This window comes from Lycium barbarum, chromosome 10 (genome assembly GCF_019175385.1).
Source record: "Lycium barbarum isolate Lr01 chromosome 10, ASM1917538v2, whole genome shotgun sequence".
NCBI classification, from domain to species: Eukaryota; Viridiplantae; Streptophyta; class Magnoliopsida; order Solanales; family Solanaceae; genus Lycium; species Lycium barbarum.
In genome coordinates, this window is record NC_083346.1 from 109,301,251 (window position 1) to 109,315,456 (window position 14,206).

Consider the following 14,206-nt stretch of genomic DNA (forward strand, 5'->3'; position numbering starts at 1 on the left):
TTTGGCTAGGGATGTTCAGGATTTGGCAAATGGGTTAGTGAGACTTGATATTTCAGATTCTGGCAGAGTTTTGGCTTGTGTTGAGGCGAGGTCGTCTTTTCTGGATCAGATTAGGGCAAAGCAGTTTGAGGATGCTAAGTTGTGCAAGATTCGTGATAAATTTTTGAGTGGAGAGGCCAATGAGGCCATTCTGGATAGTGAGGGGACTTTGAGGATTAAGGGTCGTGTTTGTGTTCCTCGGGTAGGTGGCTTGATCAAGTTGATCTTAAAGGAGGCTCACAGTTCTAGATATTCTATTCATCCTGGGACACTAAGATGTATCGTGATTTGAGAAAGCACTATTAGTGGGGTAGGATGAAGCGTGATATTGTTGAGTTCGTTTCTCAGTATTTGAATTGCCAACAGGTTAAGTGTGAGCACCAGAGACTGAGGGGTACGCTTCATAGGGTGTTTATTCCTTAGTGGAAGTGGGAAATCATAGCCATGGATTTTGTTGTTAGTCTTTCGAAGACTTTGGGCAAGTTCGATTCGATTTGGGTTATTGCTAATAGGTTGACTAAGTCTGCGCATTTCATCCCAGTCCAGATTACCTACAATATTGACAAGTTGGCCAAGATCTATATCTTTGAGATTGTTCGATTACATGGAGTGCCCATTTCCATTATCTCATATAGAGGCACTTAGTTTACATCTCATTTTTGGAGGACTTTACAAGCCGAGTTGGGGACTCCATTAGGTCTCAGTATAGCTTTTCACCCCCAGACAGATGGTCAGTCTGAGCAGATGATTCAGGTTTTAGAGGATATGGTCCGAGCTTGTGTGATTGACTTTGGTGGTCATTAGGACCAATTCTTACCTTTGGCAGAGTTTGCGTACAACAACAACTATCATTCGAGTATCAACATGGCTCCATTCGAGGTTTCATATGGGAGGAGATGCCGATCTCCGATTGGCTGGTTTGATGCTTTTTAGGTGAGACCTTTGGGGTACCGATCTTTTGAGGGAGTCGTTGGATAAGGTGAAAGTGATTCAGGAGAAGCTTGTAGCGGCTCAGAGTAGACAGAAGGAATATGCGAACCGAAAGGTCCAAGATCTTGAGTTCATGATTGGAGAGCAGGTTTTGTTGAAGGTTTCACCCCTGAAAGGTGCGATGAGGTTTGGGAAAAAGGTCAATCTTAGCCCTAGGTGCATTGGTCCATTTAAGATCCTTCATCGTGTCGGAGAGGTAGCTTGTGAGTTGGCTTACCTCTAGAGTTGTCGGGTGTTCATCCGGTGTTTCATGTGTCTATGCTAAAGAAATATCACTTGGACGGTTCTTATATCATTCAGTGGGATTCGGTTCTATTTGATCAGAATTTGTCTTACGAGGAGGAGCCGATAGCTATTTTGGATAGAGAGGTTCGAAAGTTGAGGTCAAAGGAAATAGCATCAGTAAAGGTTCAGTGGAAGCATCGTCCAGTCAAGGAGACCGAGTCAGATATGCGTAGTAGATATCCCCAACTTTTCACCCAGTCAGGTACTTTTCCCTTCGTTTCATTTCTTGTCTGTTCGAGAACGAACGGTCATTTAATTGTTATCTGATGTAACGACCCGTTCGGTCGTTATGCGTGTTCTGACCATTTTACCCTTGTTCACCCAATTTTCGAGGTTATTGGGATATTTAGTGAGAATTGAAATAATTAGAACCTTTAAGTGAAAGGGTTTGACCAATAGTTGATTTTTGGGTAAACGAACCTTTTTAAGAATTATGTTGATTCCGTGAGTTTTGGAGGGTCGATTATGACTTGGTGGGGTGGCTGGTTTGGATCCCGAGGCTTCCGAGTGCGTTTTAGGTACTTGGTTAGAAACTTAGTTTTAGCCGTTTAGGGTTGACCGAGTTAACGTGACTTCCGTTGATAATTTTGAGGTCACGGATGGATTCGTAGCATGTTTTTACTTGCGTTTGCATGGTTTGTTTGTATCCGGGGGGTCCCAGATGGTAGTCAGGGTTTGGGTTGAGACTTGGTGAAACCGTAAGATTTCTCGTTCTGGCGTCTCGCCCCAGCAGAGGCTGTTCACCCTTGCGGATCCATCCCAGTGGGCTTTGGTCCGCAAGAGCGGAAGGATGACATAATTACCCATCCGCTGAGGTGGGATCTTGGGAGCGGAAATGGTCCACCCCAGCGTGAATCATTGAACCCGGATCCCCATTTTTATTCCTAATTGCAAATCATTAGTTCTGTTCACCAAAAATCAAAGTCTAAAGAGCATTAGGGGCAATTTTAAGAGAAGCTTTTGGTGGAATCATCTTAGGGTAAGTTCTTAAACCTTAATCTTGCATTTACCTTTCCTTTACTAGTATCCATGGTGGTAAATGGTTATTGAGGGTGGTGGGTTCTAGAAACTAGGTCATTAATCATTAGACCCTCTAATATAATTGGTTATTGTTGTTCTAAATACTGATTCTATCATCTATAATTGTGGATAATAGATTCTAGGATTGAATCTCTCTTGGCTTCTAGAACCAATTCATGAATTTATGGTTCTTACTAAATTAGGGGTTTTGGATAAATTGATGAAATTGAAGGACCAATTGTGATTAGAACTCCATGAAATTAAGGATAATGACTAATGAGACTATGAGTAGTGTAATTTCACCCTTAATTTCTTTTTTACCCTCATGAGTCGGTAAGGATATTTGGGTATTTTGAAGTAATTCTCTACCCGTTTCGTTGGCTTGTTGTGGTTATTTACTTACTTAGCATTGTTAATATTAGACTTTGATCGTTCTGAAGCATTTCGAAAGGGGAAGGCTCAAGTGAATTATACGTGGCTCCTGTTCGGCATTTGAGGTAAGTTACGGCTTACTCTAGTTATACTTTGATTAGCAAAATGTATATATGCGTATAATTGACGGGAGAAAGCACAATTAGGTCTCCGGACACGATTTTGGGATGATATACTCTTAGGTTGGTATGATTTCTGATTATGTGGGTTCATCGTCGTCATTTTACGCATTGTGATTTTGGTGTACTTGTTATGTGTGGAAGGGAAGTGAGATGATAGACTCACTATGCTGATTGAACTAGATTCTTGATTCCATTTCCATGGTTGAGTTGACTTATATAAGTCTTGATGTGGCTTATAGTGTTGTGAGTTTCATTGTTTATTCATTGGCATTGATTGCATTGGTCTAGCATTTTGCATTCATTCACTCTTACATGATGGAAATGGTTCGGAAATGATTGAGGAAGGACTATGACATCTATGGAAGAAAATGTGATATCTTTGAGGAAAGTACAATATGAAACTGTGGTCCGAGGTCTGTTCTAGAGCGGAAGGTATATGGGCTCATGTTCCGAAGTCTATTCTGGAGCAAGTGGTACATGGACATCATGGGTCCCCTGCGGATCATGACTGCCGAGATGTTGACATTCCGTCCGAAGCATGTGTGTACAGGTTGTGTTGTTGGCCATTGCATTGCATTGACACCCATCTCATAGCATTGCATCTCTCATTGTCACATTTTACATTTATTGATCGGATTTTGGTTGTACTTGTATTGTGGCTATTATAGAGAATAGTGGAATACCTGACAGACTCGTGTTTAGATGCTTCACCTGAAGCTATGATTCGGCTATTGCTCAGTTGTGACTTATGTGGATGCTTGTGTCTATCTGCTTATCTTGTTTGATTTTGTGTTTGTATGCATGAGCTAATCTTAGTTGGCCTATGATGCTTACCAGTACGTGTGTGTACTGATACTACTCTTCCTGCACTTTTCCTGAGTGCATATTTTGAGGCAGGACCTTCATCCAGACCCCGATTTTAGCCTTGAGGTTACAGTTGCCAAGATCCGAGGGTGAGCTACCTTCCCGCCATGCCGCCTGATGATTCCTTCTCTATTGTCTTTGATTATTCCTTAGACATTTCATTATGTTCAGACATTTAAATTATTCTATACAGTATGGATTAGAGTTCTTGTACGGTGACTTCATTTTCTGGGGTTGTATTATGACTAATATTTTTGCACTTATTATTATCTACGGTATTGACTTAGAATATTTATTATTTATCTTGCTATTTAGGTTATTTTGGAAATTGAATAAGTAATTGATTAAGGGATGATTCGCCCACCAGGGGGATTAGTGTGGGTGCCATCACAACAGTATTTGGGTCGTGACACCAGGTTTTGGGGGTGTACTTGTTGTTGCCGCATTTATGATTATGAGACTTCATTTTTATGACTTATTAAGTGTATTCACATTTTTGTTTTCCGCTTATAAAATGAAAATGGATTAAAATGAAATATGGTTCTCCTACCGGGTTAGAGATAGGTATCATCACGGCTTGTTAGATTTTTGGATCGTGACATCTTATATATATAACCATACAATATTTATGGTATGTTTAAGACCATAGGTTTTAGTCTCTTTCTTAAATTTCGCGCTAAATCAAATATATCACATAAATTGAAAAGAATAGTGTAAAACCTAACACAAAATGAACTAATACTCATTTCGAACCGAAATAAAAGCGTGATATCGATATGCACGTGTATAATGATTTCTACTAGCTTTTCACAGCTAATTAGAATCTATATAAATAAATCTTCTGGTCACAATCTTCCATGATATGTCGTGGATCATGTTTTATATAGAGATAACACCTTAAAATTCCTCCAAATTATTCTTTTTTGTCAGTTTAATAGCTAAATTATGGGGTGTTACTGTTATTCCCCGAACTATATTATTTTTTATCTAAAAGTCTCTTGCAGTGTCACGTGGCATGGAGAACGGCTTAACTCTCTTTGTAGTGTGTGAAAGCTAGAAAATTGGCCAAAAAGAGATCTATGTGACATTTTACATTAATTTTTTAAAAATTTAATTATTTTTACTTTTTATTTTAAATGTTTTCTTTCTCTGATAGACTTAGTCTAAAAGACATATGTCATAATCCGCACAATATTTATTTTAAGTATGTTTTAATGATCAAACTTTTCAATTGAATTAGTTTATTATTATTGTGTAAATTCTTGTCTTAATTTGCAATTATATTTATTATTATGGATTGATTAGTTTACTTTACTGTTATTTTAAAAGTATAAATTTTCAACTGAACTTACCGTTATAAAATAATATTGGATTTTGAAGAAGAAGAAGAAGAAAAAGAAATCAATAAATCTAAGATAAGCCAAAAATAAAGAACAAATAAAAAATTTGTTTTACGCTTTAATGTATAATTTGTTTTTGTTAATTTTAGTATTATTATTATTTTAGTGTTATCTTTTTTAATTGAGTTTATTGACATGATAAAATTCAGCCGTGATTTTTAGCTAAACTATTCTTTTTGATTATTTTATTTTATGTTACTATTATTTAAAGGTTATGAATTTCAATTATTTGCTGTTATTAACAAAGGACGTAGAGATTTGAAGAAGAAATAGTGAATAAGGAAAGAACAAAGAAGAAAGAAAAAAGAAAAAAAGGAAAAATAACAAATAAGAAATAATTTTTTTAAAATGCCACGTGAATACTCTTTTGGGCTTATTTTCTTAGTCCCACAAATTATAAAAAGTGTGATGTCACACTCCATGCCACATAACGATGCAGTGGAGTTTTATAAAACCTCATACTTTAAATATTAAATTGACAAAATGTGGATGGTTGAGGGGATTTTGAGGTATTTATTTATACTAGCTTTCAGACAGCCACTTGAAATACATATAAATATTACATCTTTTAACCATTTTATCACCACTTTCTTTTCAATACTTTTTGCCATACCCAAGAAGAAAATATGGGTGTGAAAGGCAAGTTGATTGCTTCATTAGAGGTGAAATGTGGAGGACACTTGGTTCATGATATTTTGCACACCAATACTCATCATATACCCAACATAAGCCCGGGTAAGATCAGCCATTTTGAGATTTGTGAAGGGGAAATCACAAAGGTTGGTTCAATACTAAACTGGAAATATAATGACGGTAATATATATTTCCTCGCTCTCTTTCAGTATTTGATTTAGTTGCATCAATTTAATTTCTGTATTTAGGTATGTTTAGTATAACATAAGTAATTTACCAAGACAATGACTTTAAGAAATTATTTGATGGTGTTTGATACTTACCATAAAATATATCAAAAGTAAAAATATTTTGCATTAAAAGGGGAAAAAACTTCTATCACTTGCGAGCACAAGTTATTTCCTTGCACCTATTTTATTTTTTCACTTCATCTTGACTTGCTCCAACTAATCTTTGGACAATATTATTATTCCTTTGTACTCAAAGTTACATAAGATACACTGTAATTTGTTAATACCATCATTAGTCTTTAACATATCTTTTACTGAACCAAATATCACAAAATATTTTCCAAACGTTTTTAGGATAAAATTGTTTTTTCGCTTGAAAGATTACTTCTGTCATACCAAACAGTATAATCAATATGTTCTTTTCAGATTTTTAAAGATAATTTGCAGGAAATAAGTTAGACAATTCAATCAATGGGAGCTTTAGATAAATTTTGGAGAAAATGAAAAATGAGAAACGACAATATAAATAAGATGAAGATACTATTTTGCGAGTAGTTAAATCTTTTATGAGGAGTTGACTGTTGATAGGCGTAACATCTCTTTCTATTTTTATTTTATTTAATGATTATAGATGGAAAAGATAAAATTCTTAAAGAAGTAGTTGAAATCGTCGATCTTCAGAAGAAATCATTCACTTTCAAAGTGATTGAAGGAGATCTACTAGAGTTGTTCAATTCTTTTACTATTATCACATCAGTTGAAGACCAGTGGGCTACATGTACATTGGTGTACGAGAAAAAAACTGAAGACATACCAGAGCCTATCATTCTCTTGGGTTTAAACCTTCATGTGATCAAAGATATAGAAGGTTACCTTCTCAAGTAATAGAAGATCTCTGGTATCCGATTGTTCGCAGCATTACATGTGTGTGCGCCCGCGCGCATGTATTTATACACACACATATATCTATGTGCCTGTATGTGTGAGTTTGTGTTACATAATATATACTGTATGTAGTAATATCGGTTAGTTTTAGCTAGCTTGTGAACTAAATAATGTTGTGTTAAGAATAAAGTATATGACATTCTGCACCCTTCTATGGATGTAGTCTCAATGGCCAGTATATGTAAGATATTATGGATCTTTTCATATATGAAATTTAACTAAACAAATACAAGTTATAGTTGTAGCTGTGGTATTGTCATTCTTTTTCAGCCTTTTTTTTTTCGAGTTTATCTAAATCTAAGATGGTAACTAACACGTACAAATAGTTTATTATGCAAAATTGATTAATATCCGCCCATATTCATGTAAAACCATCAAATCAGGGAAAGCAAAACATAAGTAAAAACAAGATCAAAAAATCACGTAGGGTGTGTTTCGTGCAAAGAAAAATGTTTTCTTGGAGAATTTTACGAAAAATAAGAGGTCTTCTTACTTATTTTTTGGTATTTGATAAGTAAGCAAAAAAAAAAAAATTGTCCTAAGAGTAATTATATGTAACCTAGGAAAACACTTTGAGGGTGGGGTGGCGAGTGAGGAGTCAAGGGTGGCGGAGTTGGGCATTGGGGGCGGGGGAGAAGACAAGACAATTTAGTTTGGAATGCCACTGAGAAATATCTAACGGTAAGTTCTCGAAGTCTATTTCTCTTTCCGTACAAATAGCCTTTAAATATCTGATGGTAAGTTCTCGATGTCCGGTTCACCGGAGATTCCGGTCTTGAAGGGCTCGATAGGATTCTTAAAGGCAAATTCTAAAGAATTCAACAAGAAATTAAAGGATAAAAGCAAGACACAATTAATAATGAATCTAAAGGTAAACTTGGATTGGATACCAAACCCTCCAATAGAATTCAATCAAAGGCACCTATTCTATTTGAAGTCAACAAGAATTAACCCAAATGAATCCACAAGTGAGTAACTGTATACAAAATTAAGGACAAGCGTTCTTCAAGAAACTAAGAAATCACACTCTAGAATCTAAGATGAAGCTAAGACTATGAACTAAGCTATAGACTATGAAATATGTTTATCATCCGAATTCAAGCTAACCATTCTAAAGCTTAAGAGCCGCTATATATAGTTTGGCTTTTATTACAACTAAGGCCAAAAAGTGGCCTTGGCAAATTTAGGCCAAAATAGAGTTTGCATCCGTGAGCTAGCCATACTAGCCACATGTTGTAGCCGCAACTCCTCCTCCTCCTCCTCCTCCTCCTCCTCCTTCTTCTTCTTCTTCTTCTTCTTCTTCTTCTTCTTCTTCTTCTTCTTCTTCTTCTTCACCACACCAAGAAATCATCCAAATTTTGTATACGCGGGTGTGTTAATAGGCCAAAATAGAGTTTGCATCTGTGAGCTAGCCATACTAGCCACATGTTGTAGCCGCAACTCCTCCTCCTCCTCCTCCTCCTCCTCCTCCTCCTCCTTCTTCTTCTTCTTCTTCTTCTTCTTCTTCTTCTTCTTCTTCACACCAAGAAATCATCCAAATTTTGTATACGCGGGTGTGTTGATAGGCCAAAATAGAGTTTCCATCCGTAAGCTAGCCATACTAGCAACATGTTGTAGCCGCAACTCCTTCTTCTTCTTCTTCTTCTTCTTCTTCTTCTTCTTCTTCTTCTTCTTCTTCTTCTTCTTTTTCTTCACACCAAGCAATCATCCAAATTTTGTATACGCGGGTGTGTTGATAGTCAAGGGCTTCCAAAGTCCCTCTTTGCATGAACATGACTTGAAAAGCTTGGAGTTCCTTGGTTTGGCTACGTGTGAAAGGTCTTGAATGAGTTATGCGCTTTGGTATCATATCAGGGTCAAGGTCCTTCATGGTGGATCTGGCTATACCACTGCACCCACCGCCATTACTCCCCTCCAGTGGCAGAGCCAAGAATTTGGCGAAGAGTGTGCAAATTTTATTCCCGCTTGTGTTGAGGGTGTTAAAAATTAAATATATACTCAAAATAGCTAACATTTAACCTATGTATACCGCGTAATTTTCCGGCGGAGGGTGTGCACCAGACCACCCTTGTCACAACCCAAATCACAAATCATGCGGGCAGGCGAACCCTTCCCCTAACTACCTCAATTTGATACAACATGCGGAATAACAATATGTAAACACACTCCAATAGTTTAAATATTAAAACCAATGCAAAAGAAATACTTTGATTATAAGAAATTCCCAAAACCTGGTCTAGATTAGTACATGAGCTTCTCAGAAGTTTACAATTTGAAGTAAATAACAGACTCAAACTGGATACGACTTCTGTTTAAGGATAAGGAACAACAGAAATCAAAGAAGAAACTCTGGTTTGCAAGATCTCAAATAGCTCACCCAAACACCTCTGACGAATGCCTCGAAACGGTCGTGATACTCCGAACAAGGCATGGAAACAACTCTACACTCCACAAGGAGTGTATCAAGATTAGTATAAGCATAACACAAGGCTCGTAGGTATAATAGGTCGACAATGGTTAGTTCACGCATATAAATAAGAAGCAACTAATAAGTAAGCAGATAAGTAATAAAACACAGTCACAAATCTAACAAATATGGAAGTCTTGCAGTAATGAGAGTCACAAGGGATTTCAATATCTCAGGTTATAAGCCTAGGTGATCTCTAAACCTCGAGTCCATCAAGCCTCTAAATAAATATCATACAAACAACAACTCAATAAATCACCAATCAAGAATCAATCAGAGAATGTACCATGCAATGACATGAATAACAATTCAAATGGAGTGCACTGCCGTGCTATGCAATGCAGTAGTAACCTCTCACGCTCCACTCTCATAAAAACATGTTGTTGACACCTAATTTTTGACCTCCCATAATTTACTTTAATTGCTCACAATACTTGAACATTAAATGGGGAAATATATGTTATTTTTTAGAAAAAATCAGGATGATTTTATAAAGTACGCAGATAATATTTTACCTTTATTGTTTGGTAAAATAATATTTATAGAAATTAATCAGCAAATATTTACCCCATTTTAATTCAAGAAAATTGATTTGATTGAAGTGAACAATCATTTTCACCTCAAAGTTTTATTTCTGCATACTCCATTTGTATCGGCAATTCTCATTAATTATAATTAATTTAATGATTAATTATGGTTATATTTGTAAATCGCTTACTATATGTTTAATTATGGCTACAATTGAAATAATCAATTAGTTAGTCAAATAGGGCCACAATTGAAAATAAGCAAAAATTCATGTTTTAATTCAATTAAGGCCATGCCTGTAAATTCAATATTTGTGAAAATCAGTTGTGCTTTTAAATTAATTGGTTGTTTACTTTTAATTAATTTTCTTAGTAAGTCAGTCCCTTTAAATTTTTACCTACTCATTAATTTGCATATATATGTGTGTGTGTGTGTGTGTGTGTGTGTGTGTGTATGTGTATGTATGTATTGTGTATATATATATATATATGTATATATATATATATATATATGTATATATATATATATATATATATATATATATATATATATATATATATGTATGTATGTATGTGTTTATATATATATGTATGTATGTGAAATTGGGTTGTGTTCTTTTTATGGAGCCCAGGTCCAATGGCCATGACCCGGCCCAAGTCCGCACTTAAAGGGATAAATTCCCTTTATCCTTTTCATTTCATGGCAAAAGCCAAACGAACCCTTAAAGGGATCTCTCCCACTTTGAGGAGGTAAACCCTAGCGCTGCTCATCCTCTCTCCTCGTCGCCTATGCCGGAAATGGTAAATTCGAGGGGCCGCGTAGTTGCTTTAGTTGTTGTGTGGTCATGAATGGCAAGAGCATTAAATGCTCTTCCATTTCTCACCTATTTTCACCACTACCCAACCTAAACACGGTGTAATCCTTTCCCCTTTCTTTGTTTTCTGCATTTTGCAATGGTCATGCATTGCTTTCTCTTAATTAATTTTGTTGGCTTGTGAGTTTGAATCCGCGAATTTCATTGACTCATGAAGAACCAAGAGGATCGACCAACTGAGGCTCAAATCTAGCCCTTTATTTGTTATTTGCCACTAATCTACACCGCACGATGTTGATTGTGAGGAAACAAGTCCAAAAGTTTGACTTGTCCCACATCGGTGTGATTAGGGTTTGGAAAATTTTGGGGGTTCTATATAAAGAACCCCAATTCACAAAAAAAAAAAAAAAAAAAAAGGAGGGCAATTGAAAATTATCACTTGCATGCTAATTTTTTTTTGAAATACCTAGGGTTTCTAGCTATTTGCTTAATGCCTTTAATTTTTCGGATTAAGTTTAAAATTTAAAAAAAAAATAGTTGTTGTGGCTAAGTGTTGGGTTTTGAGGAGTAAAAATTCTTCCAAATCCAAATCTCTTTTAGGCTGCGCATCAAAAAGGTAATTTCCTATCTCTTTTATTTTTATCGCATTTTTTTTTTGTTAATTATGCTTTACTAGTTTAGTGTTAATTTAAGGTTGATGTAGTTAATTGTGTTCACTAAGCTGATTTTGTCTAGTTTCAATTAAGTAATCAGTTGAATGTTAATTTCACCTAGTTAATGCTGTCTGTTAACTTAGTTACTAGCTATGTTAAGCTAAATAATATTTATGTGCTAATATTTTAATTTAGAGTAATTAGGGACTGTTTTCTATTGGTCTAAGTTTGTCGTTATGTTGCTAGTTTTAAATTCTTTGTGTATGACTCGATCCTAGTCAGTGCTTATCTCAAATAATATGACTTTAGCTTTCCTCATAGATCTTGCTGGTTAATTTATGATGACTTGAAGATTAACATGCTAAAACTTGTTAAAAAATGTAGCTAATCAGTCTAGATGTCAAACATTTACCTTGTGATTAGGCTTCATTTGATATGGATTTCTGGAAATATTCTGTTTGTCTTAGCTAAGGGTCAAGCATATCTATGTGATTCTGTATAAAATATCTATCCTTATAAGATATCTATTTGAACTTATGTTGCTATGCCTCACTAATTCATTAAAGAAATAAAGAAAAGGTGTTGTTTTGTGTAGCCCATATCTAGGTATGATAAGTTTTGCATAAGTCTGTTGGGGAAAGTGTTACTCCTCTTCATCCTTTTTTCTTTTTCTCTTCTAGATATAGATCAATTTGACTGTGGAGTCACTATACTTTAAGTTGATCCCCTGAAATTGTTACATGATAATTTATTTGATCCATGTTTTGATAAGTGATTCACAAAACTTTATAACTATGTTAACTTGTTACATTTAAGTTTGTTTACTAATTAGATAAAGACTCATTTATCCTTTCCCTTGTTGCTTACCTGGAAAAATGTTCTCATGAGTGCTGCTGAATATTGACCATCTATACTAGACTTTTATGTGTGGTTGCTATATATACAATGCATTGGTTCTGTGTTTATTCCAAAGAGTAATTGTGGATTATCTTGTCTGGTCTTAACTGTACAGTAGTTGACTAGGTCATTATGTTTGGTCCTGTTTGAATCCAATAAGATATTACTGTTGATGTCAAAATAGTTAACTTGTCAGATGTGTTAGTAAACATATATGCATTTTGTTGGGGTTGTTGTTGTTATTACCGGGGTTGTTGTTATTACTGGGCATGCACTCTTTCTCCTACGTACCATGAACTTAATACATAAATGGAGAGGTAGAATAGAACTTGGGGATTAAGCTTAAGCCTTCCCTAGAGTCTATCATGCCTGGGGTTCCTAGAAACCCCTTGGATCTTGTGTGGCATCAGGAACAAGAGGGTGAAAGTTTTCCTCTTTGGGCTATTCTGATATCTCCATGGGTGTATATCAATGGTATATGGTAGATGGTGTTTGTATACTTATATGTGTGATTTGATTTACTTGGTTTAAGAAAAGATGATCCTATGGACTGGCCTCTTTCAATTTTCAATATCGGGCCCTTTCTATGTTATTTCAATTCATGTGAGCTTTAAGATTATAAGTCTACAGTTTTGTATTTTTGGGCTCGCCTCTTTGCTGTTTCAGTCAACATGGATGTGTGTGCGCTAGTCAAATTTCTTTCCATTAAGTGTAGTGTATTTAGAGTCATGTGACTTATGTGTACTATACCAAATGATGTCTTTGTTAAGTTTTCAGTTTTATTTACATGCCTCCTAATCCTTATTTCCCCTTCTTTGCTTGCATGAAGTATCACTGTCTGGTGGGCTTCTATTGCATAAATCTATTGGGCCAAGAGCCCAATTACTTTCCTTGATCGAGTACGCTAAAAGAATGGAAAGGGAAGCTAAATTATTTTGAAGGCCCATCCGTGGGTAAAAATGGACACTGGTGGACTTGGTAGGCCCACCAGCTCAATTCTCCTCTTTTCCCCTTACTTTACATTTATATGTCGCATGTGTATGTAATTGTAATACTTGTAAATATTGGAACCCATGTGGATGTTGAACTTAGGAAAACGTTTAGTATCTTAGGAAAATCGCACAAAACATTTTTTTCAAACTCGTTTAATTCTAAACCTTGCATGGCGAAAATGGTACTTAATATGATTTTGCTAAAGGTTAAAAATTGATTCAATGTTTTTGGGTAAACCAAATGACCTTTTTTTAGAAAAAGATTAAGTAGCAGTTAACTTTGGGCCTTCCGCCCTTTAATAAAAAATCTAGAAGTTTATTTTGGGGGCCTCAAGCCCACTGTCATAGCCAAAAATTGTTTATTGAGACTAAAAGGAAAAAATGAATTTGGGACGAAAGAAGGATAATGTGGCTTAGGGACTATTTCAAATGGCAAATCTATCTTGAAACATTTTAAAAACGCTTGGGCAAAATTCTGGAAATTGAGAGCTGAAAACTCGGGATTTTTGAATGAAAATGGACTTTTTGGCTCAAACATTTTGGCTGCTGGGCTAAAGGCCCAAAACCTTATGGATTGAAAACAAGAGAAATATGCTTGGACCATTTTAAGGAAAGATGGCTTTGGGCTAGAATGAGGTTGACTTAAATAAGCTTCAAGGTAAATGATATTGGACTTGAACAAACTTTCATTTTTTCTTTACATATATATGTATAAAAGGAGATATACTCCATATTTCCTATATATGTATAATAAAACCCATAAGAACTAAATCCATTTTATTAGGACTAGAATAGTAGCGACTTTACTTGGGAGAAATCTCGGGTGCCTCCTAGTCCGGCAATAAAGTGAGTTGAACACCTATGTGGATTTTTTAAACCCAAAAACCCCTTTCTT

At 35.6% G+C, this 14,206-nt stretch overlaps 1 protein-coding gene across 1 annotated transcript; it reads left to right on the forward strand.

Annotated features, from left to right (window-relative positions):
• Window positions 1-5,397: 5,397 nt before the first annotated feature.
• Window positions 5,398-7,149, forward strand: LOC132615005 (kirola-like). Its single transcript, XM_060329559.1, has 2 exons — window positions 5,398-5,965; window positions 6,647-7,149. The coding sequence occupies exons 1-2, from the start codon at window positions 5,779-5,781 to the stop codon at window positions 6,898-6,900; spliced, it is 441 nt and encodes a 146-aa protein (XP_060185542.1). The 5' UTR covers window positions 5,398-5,778; the 3' UTR covers window positions 6,901-7,149.
• The last annotated feature ends 7,057 nt before the right edge of the window (window positions 7,150-14,206 follow it).